This window comes from Heteronotia binoei, chromosome 7 (assembly GCF_032191835.1).
Source record: "Heteronotia binoei isolate CCM8104 ecotype False Entrance Well chromosome 7, APGP_CSIRO_Hbin_v1, whole genome shotgun sequence".
Classification (NCBI taxonomy): Eukaryota; Metazoa; Chordata; class Lepidosauria; order Squamata; family Gekkonidae; genus Heteronotia; species Heteronotia binoei.
In genome coordinates, this window is record NC_083229.1 from 11,402,999 (window position 1) to 11,422,156 (window position 19,158).

At 47.9% G+C, this 19,158-nt stretch overlaps 2 protein-coding genes across 2 annotated transcripts in view; one reads left to right on the top strand and one right to left on the bottom strand.

Moving 5' to 3' along the window:
- Positions 1-338: 338 nt before the first annotated feature.
- On the bottom strand, positions 339-7,340 carry RPLP1 (ribosomal protein lateral stalk subunit P1). The gene is made up of 4 exons (XM_060243194.1): positions 7,102-7,340; positions 2,425-2,499; positions 1,387-1,501; positions 339-466 (listed from the first exon to the last, which is right to left on the bottom strand). Exons 1-4 carry the CDS (start codon positions 7,171-7,173, stop codon positions 387-389), a joined length of 342 nt encoding a protein of 113 aa, XP_060099177.1. The 5' UTR covers positions 7,174-7,340; the 3' UTR covers positions 339-386.
- An 8,283-nt stretch (positions 7,341-15,623) lies between these two features.
- The window catches only part of AGO2 (argonaute RISC catalytic component 2), a 71,253-nt gene continuing 67,718 nt past the window's right edge, over positions 15,624-19,158 (top strand). Inside the window, exon 1 of the mRNA XM_060243195.1 lies at positions 15,624-15,684. Coding sequence (XP_060099178.1) covers positions 15,639-15,684 — 46 coding nt within the window. The 5' untranslated portion in view covers positions 15,624-15,638. The remainder of the gene's footprint in view (positions 15,685-19,158) is intronic.

Below are 19,158 nucleotides of genomic sequence, written 5' to 3' on the forward strand. Positions count from 1 at the left end.
GCTAGTAAACCACACTGAATTTATAGAGAGCAGCAAGGCAGACTTTGGGGGGCAAAGGTCTGGGTCTACTAATGGCAAAAATCTATTTTACAGTGAACACTATGCTTTTGGATCACAAGCAGCCAGGGAACCTGCCTTCAGAGGTATTAATCCTCTGAATCCCAGAGCTGGGAAGGCCTCTATATCCTTTTGTTGGCTCTCCAGAGGAATTGGTTGGCCTCTGTGTGAGACAAGATGCTGGACTTGATGGACCCCTCACTGACTCATCCAGCTGGGCTCTTCTGAGGTTGTTCACTGTCATTTGCTGCCTTTTAGCACTCAAAGGACTCATCACTGACTTCACTTAAATATTTGTATCTTTATTGTAAAAGAGTACAAAAACCAGCTTAGTCAAAGAGACCAAAACCCATGTCATCATCGGATTCTTCAGACTCTTCTTTCTTCTCTTCCTCTTTCTTCTCTTCAGCTAGGAAAAAAAACCCAGTGTGTATTAAAACACCAAAACCTTCAACTAGAACTAGCTTAAGAGCAGCCAACAGAGGGGTCAGTTTTCTTCCCCCCAGTCACATGGTGCTATTCCTGTGATTTATTGTTCAAATTTATATTCTGCCCTCCCTGCTAGCCAGCTCAGGGTGGTTCACAACATAAAATAAAACATATCAAAGCAATCAATATAAATACCAATTCAATACAGTAAAAACAATTACAGGACCTGCGTTAATCAGGGGAGGCAACAATGAGCAGAAAATTCCACTTCCCGCCTAAGCACAGCTCCACTGCTAAAGGGGGGTGGGAGGGGGAGAGAAGGCAATTTTGCACACAGTCTTGCTTCGTGCAGGCCCTGAAACACCAGGAAGAGGCTTTCCAGGGGCTGAAATCCCAATGCTTTGAGGCACTTTGTTTTATTAGGTTTCATTTCATTTAGCCCACCAGACAGATAACAAGATTACTGGGGCATAAACTTCCGCTAGTCAAAGAAGAATTGCAGATTTACACTCCGCCCTTCTCCCTGAATCAGAGACTCAGAGCAGCTTACAATCTATGTCTTCTCTCCCCACTCCCTCCACAACAGACACCCTGTGAGGTGAGTGGGGCTGAGAGGGCTCTCACAGCAGCTGCCCTTTCAAGGACAACCTCTGCCAGAGCTACAGCTGACCCAAGGCCATTCCAGCAGCTGTAAGTGGAGGAGTGGGGAATGAAACCCGGTTCTCCCAGATAAGAGTCCACGCACTTAACCACTACACCAAACCGGCACTCTGATGAAGAGAGCACTGATTCCTGAAAATTTATACCCCTCCAATCTTCTTGGCATCTAGTGGGCTACTGAACTCAAATCTAGCTGTATCACAGTAGGAATTCTACCCCCCACCCTCACAGTACTCTTACCTGGAGCGGCACCACCCGCAGGGGCCCCTCCTCCAGCGGGGGCTGCAGCAGCTGGAGCACCACCGCCCACGCCAACGTTGCAGATGAGACTTCCAATGTCTATGTTGGCCAAGGCCTGGTCAAGTTACAAAACAGCACAAGGAAGATTAACGGCGATGCATTTAGATGACGCTTGTAATTCTGTGGCACAGAAATCGACAACTGACATTGCAAAGGTACACCTGATGGACAGAGCCACGCACCCAGGCCTAAACACACCAAGAGGCATGTTCGCAGCAATGTTTGTTTTCTGCGCTGACGGCTGCCCCTCTAGCATCGATGAAAGCACATGCTGGGGCGACCCACAGAAAAGGTCCCCCCCCCCTTTTTATCACCACCCCTACAAATCTGAAGTGAAATAATTCCACCTTTAAAATTTAGCCCACAAGTAAAACCTTAAAAAACTAGATAAGATAAGATGACTAATACCCAGAAAAAGCAGAAAATGTCCAGAAACCTGTGGCTCTCAAAGCTCCCACAGCCCTGTTGGATGGTGGCTTGGAGAATGCATTTAAAGTTAAAGATGATTTCCTTCCACCTCTCCCTCCCCCATCTATTTGCTTTCCTTCCTTCCTTCCCGCCAACATCTGATGTTCATGTCTTGAGGCTCTCAAACACCTATTCTATGTGGCTCTTACGTTAAGCAAGTTTGGCCACCCCTGGTCTAGAAATTTCAACAGATCAATGGGTAGCTTTGTGGGCCTGAAGCAGCAAAAGTTTGAGTCCAGTGGAACTTTTAAGACCAAGGAAGTTTTATTCCAGGTATAAACGTGCACGTGTGCGCCCAGTTCTTGTGTGTACACAAAAGCTCGTATGCAGAATAAAACTTTGTTGGTCTTAATGATGCCACAGCATAAAAAAATATCCCCCATCAACGTTAGTAAAAGCTCAGAGAATTCAGACAAGGGAAATGTGCCAATTCCTCCCCCCTTCCCTGACCCCCAACTTCGGAATCAGGGCCATCAATCCGTCAGCCAACACTTTCCCCCTTGCCCTCACCTTTGCAAACAGGCCTGGCCAGAATGGTTCAACGTTCACTCCTGCCGCTTTGATAAGTGCATTGATCTTATCCTCCTAAACAGGAGCATGTAACAAAAGCAAATAACCAGAAATTAATCCCTCGCAACAGAAAATTAAGACACACATCCAAGGAATACGCCACAAAAACTGCAATATTCCAACTACCTCCGCTCCCAGCAGCTGATTCTAAAACAGGTCAAATCAACATTCTAATTAGTCCTCTGATTTATTAATAAAGTTTTCCCACAGTCCTACTGGTCAGATGAAGGGCTCGGATAATCTCTAGGAAGTACCCTAACCATTTGGGGGGAACAGAGAACTTCCCTAATGTATTTAGAAACCCACAAGAGTGGGTGATTTTACAACCATTTCCTCCTCGTGTGTGATGTAAAACCTCTTTGTGTACACCTTTAAAAGGAATACTGGACCCCTCCCCCGCAAAACACTTGCTCTTGGCATTACGGGGGAGAGTCCTCTATGGCGGGGGAGAGTCCTCTATGGCGGGGGAGAGTCCTCTATGGCGGGGGAGAGTCCTCTATGGCGATGCAGCTAACAAAGACAGCTTTCAAAAGGGATTAGATAGATTCAGGGAGGATAAGCCTCTAAATGGCGGAGGAGGGGAACCTCCACCTTTAGGAGCAGGAAGCCTCCGATTCCCCTGTTCTTGGCCCTCCAGAGGAACTGGCTGGCCATTGTGGGAGACGGGATGATGGACTAGATGCACCATTGGTCCGATCCAGCAGGGCTCTTCTTGCCTTCTTATAAAATGAAAGTCCTTCAGTGGCAAAGGGGGGGGGCTGCTCACTTAAGAAGCTCTCTCCTCTGCAGCAAGACTTTTCCTGGTGAAATCTTAAAAGGTTAAACCCCCACACCAACAATGGACAGAGGGAGAAAAAACTGGCAGCAGTAAGGGCAAAAGCATGCGTGCAGCTTCTCTACCGCACACGCAAACTGTGGCAGTTTTTAAAAGCCTTGCAGTTTTACGGGGTGACAGATAAAATGGGTTTACTATTATTCATTAGATCAAATTTATATTCTGCCCTTTCCGCAGGCGGACTCTGGGCAGCTAATAATGTAAAATGGCATCAGAAACAAGTACATCAGTTAAAACCTTTCAAAACATCCTTACATCATGGTGCTATATGTCAGAATAATACAGTAGCAGCATAAAACCCAGTTTCCCTAGCAGAATAATCACTGAGTGCTGTTGCCCAAGAAGGCCCTTGCCCCAATAGATGTCAGCAGACAGGTATATTTATCCACTCTTGTATCTCCCAGCACCCTATTCTAGTGTTAAGACACACAGTCATGTTTTCCAGGTGCTCGAAGACTCCTTTGTTTGTTTCCTGGTAAGGTGCTAAATGGTGCAAAAGCTTTCCGGTTAAACCAGAGGGCACCAAACTATGGCTTGGGAGCCACATGTGACTCTTTCACACGTATTGTGTGGCTCTTGGAGCCCCCACTGCCCCGTCAGCTGGCTTGGAGAAGGAATTGCTCTCTTTAAATCACTTCTCCAAGCCAAACCAGCCAGCAGCTTGGGGAATTAATTTAAAGTTAAAATTGCTTTCTTTCCACCTTTCCTTCCCCCCAAATCTATTAGCCTACTTTTCTTCCTTCCTGTCCTGTGGTTCTTCCGTTAAGCAAGTTTGGCCACCTGTGGGTTAAACCAATGAGAAAAAGCTGCACAACTGCAACAACTATCCAGCCTGCTTTTGAAACAGCATTTTCTGGGGGAGGGGACACACTCCTCTGTTCAGCAGAAGCACCATGTTTCAAGCATTTCCTTACTGGAGGTCCTACAAAACCCAGTTTAGTGTAGAAGTTAAATGTGCAGACTCTTATCTGGGAGAACCGGACTTGATTCCCCAACTCCTCCTCCACATGCATCTGCTGATGTGACCTTTGAGTCAGTGACAAGTTCTTGCAGAGCTGTTTCTCTCAAGAGCAAATTCTGTCAGAGCTCAGTTCAACCTACCTCACAGGGTGTCTATTTTGGGGAGAGGAAGGGAAAGGAGATTGTAAGCCGTTCTGAGACTCCTTCAGGTAGTGAAGGGTGGGGCATAAATCCAATCTCCTCTAATACACCCATGGGTCATAGAATCATAGAGTTGGAAGGGACCAACAGGGTCATCTAGTCCAACCCCCTGCAAAATGCAGGAAACTCACAAACACCTCCCCCCTAAATTCACAGGATCTTCATTGCTGTCAGATGGCCATCTAGCCTCTGTTGAAAAACCTCCAAGGAGAGCCCACCACCTCCCGAGGAAGCCTGTTCCACTGGGGAATCGCTCTAACGGTCAGGAAGTTCTTCCTGATGTTGAGTCAGAAACTCTTGATTTAATTTCAACCCATTGGTTCTGGTCCTGCCTTCCGGGCCCACAGAAAACAATTCCACACCATCCTCTATGTGACAGCCCTTCAAGTCCTTGAAGATGGTGATCATATCGCCTCTCAGCCGCCTCCTCTCCAGGCTAAACATCCCCAGCTCCTTCAACCTTTCCTCATAGGACTTGGTCTCCAGACCCCTCACCATCTTCGTCACCCTCTAGACTCATTCTATCATGCTAATTTCTAACGCAGGCTGAACATATTAAGCTGCCTTTTACTGAATCAGACCCCCCTGGACAATCAAAGTCAGTCTTGTCTACTGAGACTGGCAGCGGCTATCCAGGGTCTCAAGCTGAGGTTTTTCATGCCTGTTTGCCTGGACTCTTTTTAGTTGGAGATGCTGGGGATTGAACCTGGGACCTTCTGCTTACCAAGCAGATGCTCTACCACTGAGCCACCATCCCTCCCTGGCTTTCTGTGGGGACCCAGTGCAGGCTACTAGTTAAGAGCCTCAAACTTGGATCTGGGAGACTTAGGTATGAATCCCTGCTCTTGCCATACAACCTGCTGGGGGACCTTGGGCCAGTCAGCCTGACCTACCCTGCAAGACTATTGTCAGGAGAAAAGTGATATAAGCCTTTCTGAGTCCCCATGGAAGGGGGGGGGGGGATAAAAAACAGGATGTAAGTAGAGTAAAACAATTGTAGATTAAAGTTCTCATCTCCCATGTAAGGCCAGTGGTGTCAGCAAGGGCACTTATTTGCTTTCTCTGGTGAGTGTGTGTGGGTAAAATATGCCCTGTGCAAATGCTATCAGATCCTTTAACAGTGATCCCCAGCCTTTTTGGCATCAAGAACCGGTTTTGTGGAAGACAATTTTGCCACGGACCAGGGTGAGGGAAGAATGGTTTTGGGATTATACAATTGTGCACTTTATTTCTATTAGTTTGGTGTAGTGGTGAAGTGTGCAGTCTCTTATCTGAGAGAACTGGGTTTGATTCCCTGCTCCACCACTTGCAGCTGCTGGGATGGCCTTGGGTCAGCCATAGCTTTCGCAGGAGTTGTCTTGAAAGGGCAGCTTCTGGGAGAGCCCTCAGCCCCACCTACCTCACAGGGTGTCGGTTGTGGGGGAGGAAGATAAAGGAGATTGTGAGCTGCTCTGAGACTGAAATTCGGAGTGGAGGGCAGGATATAAATCCAATGTCGTCTTATTATTATTATAATTACTGCATTGTAATATATAATGAAATAATACAACTCATGGTCCGGTTGCTAACAGACCACAGCCAGGTACTGGTCCACGGCCCGGGGGTTGGGAACACCTGCTTTAACAGACTGCTCAGAACTCTCCCTTCCTTCTGATTCTAAGGTAGGTGGGAGAAGCAGGCTCATGATTCCAGAAGGAGCTTCATGGAAAACCCAGATATGTCTGTTCCCAGTGGAATGGCCTCTAACCATTATGTCACAGTAAAGGTTGCCATCCCCCAGGTGATGCTTGGAGATTTCCCAGAATTCTTTATTACAGATCAGTTGTCCTGGGAACTTGGACGTTCTACCTCTATGACGTCCCTTCCCCTGCAAGGCCCAACCCCAGTTGGTAACCCTAGCCTCAGTAGCTTGAATTTAATGTTTTACCATCGGTTTGTTAATCCAACGGGGAGAAGCCGTATAGGAATAACAACTTGCTTGCCTGTGCCTGAAGCAATTCCCACCTCGGAAACAAGCAGCTCCTCCTCGCTCTTTTCACCATCAGCGTGCAAAACGAGCGTTTTTGCACGACTAGATGGCAGCTATTATAAAGAACGACGTAGGCTTAACTCGCTGCTTAATGCATCCTGAGATTTTGGAGGCGGGGCTTGGCGATATTTGGAGAGAGACCTCATTGGGGCATAAATGACACAACGTCCACCTTCCACAGCAGGCGTTTTCTCCAGGAATTATCTCTTTTACCTGGAGATCAGTTATGATTCCGGGAAATCTCCCTCCAGCCCCTGGAGATGGCACCCCCGCATGCTGGAGAGGTCCCCGACCAGTGTTCCCTCTAAGCTGAGCTAGTGTGAGCCAGCTCTCAAATCTTTTAGCCTCCAGCTCAGGAAAAATGGCCCCAGAGCACAGCTCACGGCTGTAATGCCAGTAGCTGGCAAAGTAGAATATTTGCTCAGAAGCCTCCACAACTTAAGAGGAAACATTGTCCCCGACCCGTTGCCCATCAGGGGCAGAGACACAGCCCCATGACCACGAGGCTCCCATGAGCAGCGCATGCGCTGTTGCCCCCCCTCCCGGGCCTCGCGCATGCTCTCTCCCCTACAGGGCCTTCCCGCTCCCTCACCGTGACGGTGACTTCGTCATCGTGCAGAATGAGCGCGGAGTAGATGCAGGCGAGCTCGGAGACGGAGGCCATGACGGGCGAGAGGTGCGCGGTGCTGGTCGCCTGCTGGGACACGGCCTTAGCTTCAGCTGAAGGACACAGCACCTTTCGCGCCACCGACGGGGAAGACGGAAAAGAAGGGCCGTGCGTTAGCGACTGCAACTTATAAGGAGGTGATAACCAATCACAAGCCACCTGGGTCGAGACTCAGCCAATGGCCGAAGACTTGATGAAACGAGACCCATTCCGGGGAAGGCGGAGGCGGTGCTATCATTTTTACGCGAAACCTCGCGAGATATGAGGGGAAGTCTCGTCTATTAAAAAGGGATCTCGGGAACGACGGTGTTTACTAAGCGAATGACGCTAGCGGCGTGAGTCAGATGGGCCAATCAGACTGGTCCATGGAGGCGTTCAAACCGGAGCAGTTCAGACGACGACGCAGTAGCGTTAGTAGCCAATGAACGCCCGCGAGTGTCGACGGGGGGCGGGAGAAAGAAAGATTGATAGATTATGGCGGAAATTCCCGAAAAGAGTCGAAGCATATCGGCTAGTTGATGGGCTTTTGAGCGGAAGGGGGCCTCGGTGGTTCCGCTGAAAGTTGGGCGAGCTCCAGTCTGGGCTCCTTGTCTCGCCTTTCTATGTCCAGTTGCAATCTTAAGAACGAAGTTTAAGTCCACTGGCACCTTCCCGGCCAGCTTTCGTGTGCCTGCAGAGATATTAAAGGTTTTTTTTTTTTAAGGGTTTGGTGTAGTGTTCAGTGCGCAAACTCTAATCTGGGAGAGCCGGGTTTGATGCCCCACTCCTCTACTTGCACCTGCTGGATGGCCTTGGGTCCCATAGCTCTCTGATGGACCTTCTGATGGCATCTGTGGTTTTTGGCCACTGTGTGACCCAGAGTGTTGGACTGGATGGGCCACTGGCCTGATCCAACATGGCTTCTCTTATGTTCTTATATTATTTAGGGAATTTATATGCATCTATCCAGAGACATTTCAAAAGTTTAAAAAATGGTACCATAAGATCATTAAAACAACAACCAGTTATCAATATTTGTAAAAGCCTGGGGAGCAACAACAACGTAAAGTAACCGATGAGCCATTGTTTTTGCCTGTTTTATATCTAGGGTTGCCGGCTCTGGGTTAGGAAATACCTGGAGATGTTGGAGGTGGATCTGATAGGGGGTGGGTTTTGGGGAGGCGAGGCATCACAGGTGGGTACATGGAGAGTTCACCCACAAAAGCAGCCATTTTCTTCTGGGGAACCGATCCCTATTGTGTGGAGATCAGTTGTCATAGCGAGAGATCTCCAGGACCCACCTAGGTTGACAACCCTATATGTATCTATCATTCTTAAATTTTGATTTTTAGTCTTCATTGTTAGCCATCTGTAAGGTCCTCACTGGGCAGAAAGGGGGCATGCATATCTTTTGAATAAATAAGTAAATACAAATACCAATAAAACAATCCTCAGTCTAGAGAAGCTGAGGGTCTTGGGGAGGTTCAGTCTGGAGAAGAGGAGGTTGAGGGGGGACATGATTGCTCTCTTGAAATATTTAAAGGGCTGTCACTCAGAGGAGGGCAGGGAGCTGATTCTGTTGGCAGCAGAGGAGAGGATTCACAATAATGGGTTTAAATTAAGGGTGGAAAGGTACTGGCTCAATATTAGGAGAAACATTTTTACAGTAAAAGTTGTTTGACAGTCCATTTAAATGTAATGGCCAGAGCTCCCTTTGGAGTTCAATTATGCTTGTCACAACCTTGCTCCTGGCTCCACCCCCAATATCTCCTTGCTCCACCCCCAAAGTCCCCAGATATTTCTTGAATTGGACTTGGCAACCCTAGAATATACCCTTTGTGAATTTACGGTGAGCTCTGGCTCATTAAATTTATATGCTGGGATAAAATTTGTTAGTCTTTAAAGTGCCTTTCATCACATAATTAAGAGTCCAATGTCATCGAATGTTGTTCCATCACCCAGTATAAAGTGCTGTCAAGTCACAACTGACTTATGGGGACCCCAGTTAGGGGCTTTGGGGGCAACTGAGAAGCAGAGGTGGTTTGCCACTGCCTTCCTCTGCAAAGTCTTGGTGGTCTCCTATCCAAGTACCAACCCTGCTTACACTGGGCTATTCCATGCCATCTTCTCTCCCCATGATCCATTACATATCTATAATGATAAAATGATGTGTCCATCTGTCTTTCTGGCATAATTCATCAAAACTGACCTTATCTTTAAGGATAACCATGGGAGTTGCAGTGACAGACATGAAGGGAATCAGAACATTTTACCCCATGTAAACCCCAGGACCCGCCATCCCCCCCGCCCCCCTGTGTGTGTGTGTGTATAAAGTGCCATCAAGTCACAGCCAAATTATGATAATCCAAGCAAGGGGCTTTCAATGCAAGTGAAGCAGAGGTGGTTTTCCATTGTCTTCCCCTGCAGACTCTTCCTTAGTGGTCTCCCATTCATGTACTGATGTTTTTTAGCTGCTGAGATCCAATGAGATTGGGGTATACCATGCCACCTTCCTTCTTAAATGGATAAAGACTTCATTTTCTCTCTCCTCAGTCTGCTGTTATACTACTTTAGCTAACATATAATTCCTGCCTCAAAAAGTCTTCTGGTAATTTCTTCTTCTGATACTTTCTTGATGGTGTTTCTTCCAAATACTGCCCCTGGCATCCAGAGACAGTTCTGTGGATTGAGAATGCAAGCTGGATTTACACACAGTATAATTATCTCTATGAAAAGCCCCTTGACATGCTGTGTGCAGAGGACTTCCTGGCGCTTCCAGCACCATCTCCGTTCCAGTGAGTTGGGTGCTAATATAAACTTGCAGCTGGTCCAGAATCCTCCCCAGAACACAGTCCTGACCCCAAGGTGGGGGTGGGCTCTGAAAATGCTGTTTATGAGATGAGATTCTGACCTTGATTACTCAGACTAGCCTGATCACATCAGATCTCAGAAGCTTACCCAGCTCCTGGTTGGACAGGCAAAGAAACACCTCTGTATTTCTCTTGCCTGGAACCTATAGGTTGTCTTAAATTGGCTGTGGGAATTCCCATTACTCCTGTCCCCTTCTTTCTTGCTTTTCTGTTTGTCTGTGTCCCCCCCCCCCCCCTTTTCCATGTCTTTTCTTCCTCTTCCCTTCTCAGTCTCCCTTTCCTTCCCTCTTCTTCTCTTCCACGTATCACTAAATTCTCCCTATCAGAGCTTTTTTTTAAAAGCAGAAACACGGTTCCAGCTGGCTTTGCATCAATGTGTGTGGCCTAATATGCAAATTATTCCTGCTGGGCTTTTTCTACAAAAAAGCCCTGCTCCCTATCTGAGGTGTCTGCTTGTTCCATTACCTCCTCGTGCCAGCTCCCATACTGGCTTGCATGTGGCTCTGCATGGAGTTTCCTGGTTCTGCCCTGCATGCCTTCAACGACTGTTGTTTTTGTCTTGCACAGCACATGTGGTTGTGTTGCTTTGGCACCAGCCTGGAGGCTTTCAAAAGAAAAGTCAGCACTGAATTGTTATGTGTGTGGGAGAGAGGAAGCTGAGAGAGGAAAGGGTTCTGAACACACACTCCCAGATTGAAAGACCTGAGCGCTGCTTTGGCATTTGTGTGGGAGAAAAAAGGCAGCAGGAAGAGGGGAAGGAGATGGCTGTGAACAATGTCTTCAAACTCCAAGGTCTTTGTAGCTAATTTACATTAATTATTATCATGATCACATATTTTTATCATTAAAATGAGCACGGAAATGAAAAGTGCTGTCAAGTTGCAGTTGACTTATAGCGATCCCATCAGGTTTGCAAGGCAAGAGACATTCTGAGATGGTTTGCCACTGCCTGCCTCTAATCCATCATTATTTATTACTTTAGGAATAAGGCCCATTGTGAAGAAAAATACTACAGTCTCTAGAAAGAGGCTGTGGGCGAGTGCCCTCCATACTGTCTTCCCTCCCACCTAAAGCAGCTGCTTTCTGTAGGGGAACTGATCTGACTTCATCTTTCCATCTCCTCCCGCCTCTCTGCAGCTTCTGTCTACAAAAAATATGGCCTTTGTCTGCAGTGAGTACAAAATCAGCTTACATTATTCTCCTCTCCCTTTTGATCTGCACAACAATCCTGTGAGGTAGGTTAGGCTGAAAGTTTGTCTGAAATCACATTGTAGACCAAAGCAGGAGGGAAGCAACCTCAGCAGGATACAGTGACAGAGGCTACCCTACAAAGCCACCATTTTCTCCAGGGGAAGTGATCTCTGCCATTTGGAGAGCAGTTGTAATTCTGAGTGGTCTCCAGACCTCACCTGGAGGCTGGCAACAACGGTTCCCCAAGAGGCAAGGGCTGTTTTGGAGGGTGGAGTCAATGTCATTGTACCTGTCTGAGGTCCCACCTCTCCTCAAACCCATCCTCTCCAGCCTCCAGTCCTCAAATCTCCAGGAATTTCCCACCCTGGAGTTGGCGACCCTACCTTCTTCCTTTTCTGTCCCTGATTTCAGCTTTCCCTCTCCTCCCCCCTCCCTGCAGCCTCTACCTAGGAAGAGGACAGTCTCCAAGGGGGAGGGGAACCAAAGCAGATTAAATCATTCTCCTGTTCCCCTTTTGATCTGCACAACAACCCTATAAAGTTGGTTAGGCTGAAAGTCTGTGACTGGTCCAAAATCACCCAGTCAGCTTCCACAGCAAGAACCTATGTCTGGCAGACCCTGCTATGAAGCCCTAACTCCTATGCCACACTGTCTGTCATAGGGGAAGCTGCTGCTAAACAGCAGCAAGCAGCCAGGCCTAGGGGAGCCTGAAGATCTCCTAGTATCACAGCTAAACTCCAGACAACAGATCTTCCTCCACCTGGGGAAAATAACTGCTTTGGATGGTGGACTCTGTGGCATTATGTTGAGCTGAGGCCTCTCCCTTTACTGACAGAGCCAACTGTGGTTGCCTAGCAACAGCCTCTGGGGGGGATGACAAGAAAGAGGCAGCTGCTATGCCTCTGAGGAACACTCCTAATGGGGCCAGGTCTTAATGCCTAGTTGCATTACCACCTTTATTACTTGTCGCTTCACTACCAGTCATGAGCAGTAGGTCCCTAGGAGAAGGGTTGCGAGGAGAACTGTCTTTCACAGAGGTGACAGGCTTCTCATCTCTGATTGGCAGTGGGTCAGGGAGAGGAGTGTAGCAGGGGACAGGGCCAATAGGATGGCAGAGAGGCTGATGATTGAGCAGTGATGGGCCAATGGTTGATGCAGCGCCCTCAGCCAATGGGAACCCTGGAGTTGGCCACCTCAGTGCTTTTATTATAAAGAGGATGCTAGGTCTCTGCTCTTGCTTGCTTTCCTTGCCAACACCGTAGCTCCTAGCACTTGCCTTATACATTGATGCAATTCTCTGTCTGGGGCAGTGATGCTCTGTATTCTTGGGGGGTGGGAACAGTGGAAGGGCTTCTAGTGTCCTGGCCCCACTGATGGACCTCCTGATGGCACCTGGTTTTTTTGGCCACTGTGTGACAGAGTGTTGGACTGGATGGGCCATTGGCCTGATCCAACATGGCTTCTCTTATGCTCTTTACTGTAGTTGAATACTGAATTAGCTACCTCCTGATGAAAGAGCTGCAGCAACACCAGATGAAGCAACAGGCACAAGGCTCATCCCTTTTTGGATAACTGTAGCCAAAATCAGTTGTAGAACAAACATCAATTTTTACAATCAAAAGGGCCTTCTTAGGGGTGGAATCAACTGCAGAGTTTCCTTCACAGAGCCATCCACCTAGTGCCCAGTTTAACGTTTTTTTAGACCCCCATTTACAAGGTTTGTGCTCACTCAGGTTTCTAGTTAATCCGATTATTTTGCCCTGCTGCTCCTCCCCCTGCTCAGTGCATTATGTACTTACTGTCGCTTGCATTGTCCTATCTTTTTTAAAAAAAATCTTGTTTGCCTTGAAGCTGGTGTTTTAGTGATGAGGTATTTAAAAAAAAATGTTTAGGGATGACAGTTCTTTTTGGGAGCCATGCAAAGTGAATACACTTTTTTATTTACTTCATTTATACCTCACCTTCCTCCCTAACAGAGACCCAAAGTTGCTCACACTGTTCTCTGTTTTATCCTCGCAGCAACTGTTAGGTCGATGGTTGAACATGTATAATTGGCCAGGTTCACCTAATAAAATTCCATGGCAGGGTGGTGATTCAAAACTGGGTCTCCCAGGTCCTAATCCAACAGTTTAACCACTGCACCACAGTGGACCCCAATACATTCATTTATTTTCATTGTTTTATACTCCACCTTTCTCACTATACTAAGAGCCCTGTGGCGCAGAGCGTTAAAGCTACAGTACTGCAGTCCTATGCTCTGCTCACGACCTGAGTTCGATCCCCGGCAGAAGCTGGGTTTTCAAGTAGCCGGCTGGAGGTTGACTCAGCCTTCCATCCTTCCGAAGTCAGTAAAATGAGTACCCAGCTTAATGGGGGAAAGTGTAGGTGACTGGGGAAGGCAATGGCAAACCACCTCATAAAAAGTCTGCCGTGAAAACACTGTGAGAGCAACGTCACCCCAGAGTCGGAAACGACTGGTGCTTGCACAGGGGACCTTTCCTTTCCTTTCCCACTGGGACCCAAGGCAGATTACACACAGGGACATTAAACAGGATAGGAGATTCCATAAACAGTGAAATTATATTTGGGTTGTAGATAATTAGCAATAAATGAATGCATAATCCCACCAAAATCTTTGAGGTTTACTTGTAATGCTGAAATCCTATGCCCCATACTTTGGGTCAATAGTATCCCAGGATTAAGAATGAGATTTATGAGCTGAGTGCCCACAAAGTAGAGTGATGCAACATTTATGTCTCTCTCTCTCTCTTATTAATCCTTGTTTTTTTGTTATTTATGGCTCACTTTTGCCTCAAAAATACTTGAGCCCTGACAGAAAAGCACAGTACAATGGACCCCTCTCTTTTACTATACATTACTGATGTCAATCGCTGGATGTGAATTTTAATTTTTTTTTAATAAAGATAAAAAGTGAGCAGGTATCTAATATGACAGCATGTGTGTGTATGTCTTGACCATTCTTATTAATCCTTATTATTTATTTGCAGCTCACTTTTCCTCACAAATGCTCCAGCCTTGACAGAAAAAGTTGAGCACAGCTCAGCCAACCCCTCTCCTTTTACTACCCATATCACTGGATGTGATTTTTAATTGCTTTTCTTATTAATCCTTAGTATTTTATTTATTTACAGCACATTTTTCCTCCCAAATACTCGAGACCCGACAGAAAAAGGCTGAACAAAGTTCAGCCAACCCCTCTCTTTCTTTTACCGCCTATATCACTGGATGTGAATTTTAATTGATTTTCTTATTAATCCTTATTTTTTTTTTATTTACAGCTCACTTTCCCCTCACAGACACTTGAGACCTGAAAGAAAAAGCTGAGCGCAATTCAGCTGACCCCTCTCTTCTTTTACTGCTTATATCACTGGATGTGAATTTTAGTTTGCTTGTAATAAAAGGTAAAGAAGAAAGTGACCAGGCAGCTAACACTCCATGTGCGTCTTCCCACTATTCTTATTAATCCTTAGGGTATTATTCATTGACAGCCCGCCTTTTTCCACAAATATTCTCGCCCTTCACAGAGGAGGCTGAACAGTTTGGCCAACCTCTCCTTATTATATGCGGCTGCTCTCTCTCTGCAGGGATGTGGATTTTAATGGATTTATAGCTTGATTGGTTTGTTTATTCACAGCCTAAGCCAGCGTTCAAAACAGTAAAATCATACAAAATTGAAAACTGAATGCCCACAAAAAGGCATAAAATACTGCTGTAAAAACTACAAAGAAGAACGGGACAGTTAGAGCAAACAGATTGGGCAAAGACGTTTAAGCCCTTCCCTGACTGAATGTATTAAAGTTTTCCTTATTCTTGTGGCAAATCTGGCCAACTTGCAGGGGACCTCGGGGTCCTTGTCGCCAAGAAGGTTCTTAAGCCGTTGCCGTCTTTGGCTGCTGGGGAAAGGGCCGTTAACGGACGCCGGGGGGAGCCGTTAACGGACGCATCCCCGTTTTAAAACGACGCCAGCTAAATCAGCAAGTTCCCCGGCGCGCTCCTTCCTCCTCCTGAGGCGTGGCCGGGGGAGAGCCGCCGGGGAGGAGGCCAGTCGGCGGGGCGGGGAAGGGCGGAGCGGCCGCGCTCTCCTCCTCTGAGCCGCCCGTGACCAGCCCGGGCTCCTCCTCCTCCTCTCCGTCTCGGCCTTGGGCCGCCTCAGCTCCCCTTCATCATCACCATCGCGCCCGCCCGCCTGCCCGCCCGTCCCGGGAGTGCGGGGCTCGCGCGCGGAGAAGGCGGGAGGGAGGGAGGCCGGCCGAAGCGCGCCTGAGGGGACGAGAGGCCTGAGGCGGCGGCGGCGGCGGAGGAGGAGCCCGGCCGCCTTCTCTCCCCCCCCTCCCCACCACCACCACTCCCGGGCCGGCCTCCCCGAAGAAGAGGCGCCACGCCGCCCGCGCGCCCACAGCCATGTACACGGCCGGGGGAGCGGCCCCCGCCGCCGCCGCGGGGCCCGGTGAGTCCCCCCCTTTCCCCTCAGAGCAACGAAAGAGGAGCGCGGCCTCCGCCGGCTGAGGCGGAAAGCGCGGGAGGGGGAGAGAGGAGAAGAAAAGCTGGAGCACGAGGCGGCCTCTCGGGGGGGGGGGGAAGCGGCCGTTGGTGGCCCCACAGGCGCTCGCGGGACCCGCCGCGCCCCCCTCCACCGCCAACCGTCGGGAGTCTCCTCAGGGCGCTGCGCCTGTCGAGAGAGGCCTCTGCTGGGGGGGGAGGGGGCGCTTGCCCCAGGCGCCGGCTGAGGGGGGCCGCCAGATTGGGTATGGAGCAATGTTCCCTCGACGCTGTGGAGTCTTGCGGGCAGAAATTCTGCTTTGTGAGCTGCTGGCCTTCCAGTGGTGAGCTCCTGCAGAAGTGAGTGTGCTCTGGGGTCAGCCTCCTTCCTGAGCTGAGACAAAAAATGTGTGAGCCAGAGGTTAAAAAACTGTGAGCTAGCTATGCTAACTCAGCTTAGAGGGAGCACTGTGAGTGGCAGACAATGTTCCTTCTAAACTGAGGAGTCTTGGGAGCAAAAATTCTGCTTTGTGAGCTGCTGGCCTTCCAGTGGTGAGCTCCTGCAGAATGAGTGTGCTCTGGGGTCATCCTCCTTCCCAAACTGAGAAAAAAAATGTGTGAGCCGGAGGCTAAAAAACTGTGAGCTAGCTCACAGTAACTCAGCTTAGAGGGAACACTGTGAGTGGCAGACAATGTTCCCTCTAAACTGAGGAGTCTTGGGAGCAAAAATTCTGCTTTGTGAGCTGCTGGCCTTCCAGTGGTGAAATCCTGCAGAAATTAGTGTGCTCTGGGGTCAGCCTCTTTCCTGAGCTGAGACAAAAAAATGTGTGAGCCAGAGGCTAAAAAACTATGAGCTAGCTCAGGTTAACTCAGCTTAGAGGGAACACTGAGTATCAGACAATGTTCCCTCTAAGCTGAGGAGTCTTGCGAGCAAAAATTCTGCTTTGTGAGCTGCTGGCCTTCTAGCAGTGAGCTCCTGCAGAAATGAGTGTGCTCTGGGGTCATCCTTCCTGAGCTGAGACAAAAAAATGTGTGAGCCAGAGGTTAAAAAACTGTGAGCTAGCTTATGCTAACTCAGCTTAGAGGGAATACTGTGAGTGGCAGACAATGTTCCCTCTAAGCTGAGGAGTCTTGCGAGGAAAAATTCTGCTTTGTGAGCTGCTGGTCTTCCAGTGGTGAGCTCCTGCAGAAATGAGTGTGCTTTGAGATCATCCTCCTTCCTGAGCTGAGACTAAAAATGTGTGAGCCGGAGGCTAAAAAACTGAGCTAGCTCACACTAACTCAGCTTAGAGGGAACACTGGTATGGAGTCCATTGTATTCTGTAGGACCATAAGATAGAATGACCCATAAGGGGGCATCATTTTTTAATTTTGCCCCCCATCAAAAAGCATGAAGATCCTGTCGTGGGGGGAGGAGAGAAGGGGGCAAGATGTTTCTCTCTATAGGTTGGGGGGGGGGGGAAATGGTCCCTGATATGCTGGGCAGCAGGTAGAAGGCAGACATGAGGCGAAAGAAATAAAGGGGGGATGTCTTTCTGTTCCCACCCTCACTCACTCACTGCCCCCCCTACCGCTAAGTCCACACGCACTTTGCTTTGACTTCACGCATGTCTGGGGAGCAGTGTGTGTGTATGTGTGGGTTTGAACCTTTTTGCTTCATTCACCTCAGCCCTAATAACAACGATTAGCTGCTGTTGCTTATTAATCGGGCAGTAATGATAATGCCATTAATAGGAAGATCAGGATGGGGTGTTGTTAGTCATTCTCTGGCAGGAGAAGAAAAGTGCAAAAATCCATCCTGTAGCACCTTAAAGATTAACAAAACTGGTGGCAGGGGAAGGCACTGCAAGAGTCCAAGAGCACCTTAAAGACTAACCAGATGGGGATGAGCTTTTGTGAGTCCCTGTAAGAGCCCAGGAGCACCTTAAAGACTAACCAGATGTATGGCTGGGGATGAGCTTTTGTGAGTCCCTGTAAGAGCCCAGGAGCACCTTAAAGACTAACCAGATGTATGGCTGGGGATGAGCTTTTGTGAGTCCCTGTAAGAGCCCAGGAGCACCTTAAAGACTAACCAGATGTATGGCTGGGGATGAGCTTTTGTGAGTCCCTGTAAGAGCCCAGGAGCACCTTAGGGACTTACCAGATATGTGGCAGGGGATGAGCTTTTAGGAATCACTGCAAAAGTCCAGTAGCACTCTAAAGACTAACCACTCCAGATGTCTGGCAGGGGATGAGCTTTTGTGAGTCTCTGCAAGTATCCAATAGCACCTTAAAGACTAACAAAATTATTTGAAATGAGCAGTGACACATGAAAGGTCATCCCCTGCTACAAATTTTGCTAGTCTTTAAGGTGCTACTGGACTCTTGCTCTTTTCTACAGCTTTTAGTAGAGGGAGCTAGATAGGAGTCCAGTAGCGCATCAGAGATCAACAAACTTTTCTAAAAGGGGGGTATGCAAGCTTTTGAAAGCTTGTACCCCAAAAATCTTGTCAGTCTCTAACATGCTACTGGACACAAACCTAGCTCTTCTGCTACAGATCAACACTGTGACCTTCTGAAACTATCTGCAAAGGGTATTATTGATTGTCTATTATTAGTAATAACAACAACATAAAACAAATAATGGCATTAATGATCACTTTCAATAAAGGTGTTACTAAGCACCTACTTTTAGCAGTAATAATAGCAACGATAAACAATAATGGCATAGATCAGGGGTGGCCAACAGTAGCTCTCCAGATGTTTTTTTGCCCACAACTCCCATGAGCCCCAGCCAGCATGGCCAATGGCTGGGGCTGATGGGAGTTGCAGGCAAAAAACATCTGGAGAGCTACCGTTGGCCACCCCTGGCATAGATGATAGAGTGGTTCCTCAGTGGAATATGTGTCCTCTGCAGGTGGTGGGTTCTTCTTTGGAGGTTTTTAAACAGGTTAGATCGCCATCTGACAGTATTCTGTGAACTTGGGCAGATCATGAGAGGGAGGCCAGGAAGAGTGGTATCACCGCTTAATTCTTTTGGCCGTTTCTTACACACCCCTGGAAATGCTGATTGCTACTTTATGGTCAGGAAGAATTTTTTTCTCCAGACCATGTTAGCCAGGGATCCTGGAATTCTTTTGGCCATCTTCAGGGCTTGGAGCAGGTGTCACTGGCGGTGTGCAGAGAGAGGTAGATGTGAATTTCCTGCATTGTGCAGGTGATTGGACTGGATGACCTTGGAGATCCCTTCTAACTATGTTTTAATGATTCTTTCAGTAAGGGTTTTATTGAGTGCCTACTTTTAGTGATTATAATAACAAAAATGGCATTAATGACTGATAGTATGGTATTAACATCAGTAATGGTATTGAGTGCCTGCTGCTAGGATAATAACAAACAACAAAAACAGTAGCCATAAGGATGCTTATTGAGTGCTGACTGTTAGCAATAAGAACAAGCAACA

Coding starts and splice junctions, on each gene's coding strand:
- RPLP1 (XM_060243194.1), bottom strand. CDS start 7,173: ATGGCCTCCGTCTCCGAGCTCGCCTGCATCTACTCCGCGCTCATTCTG. Junction 1,502..2,424: donor GGCCAGGCCTGTTTGCAAAG/GTGAGGGCAAGG, acceptor TAACTTGACCAG/GCCTTGGCCAACATAGACAT. Junction 467..1,386: donor TGCGGGTGGTGCCGCTCCAG/GTAAGAGTACTG, acceptor TTTTTTTCCTAG/CTGAAGAGAAGAAAGAGGAA.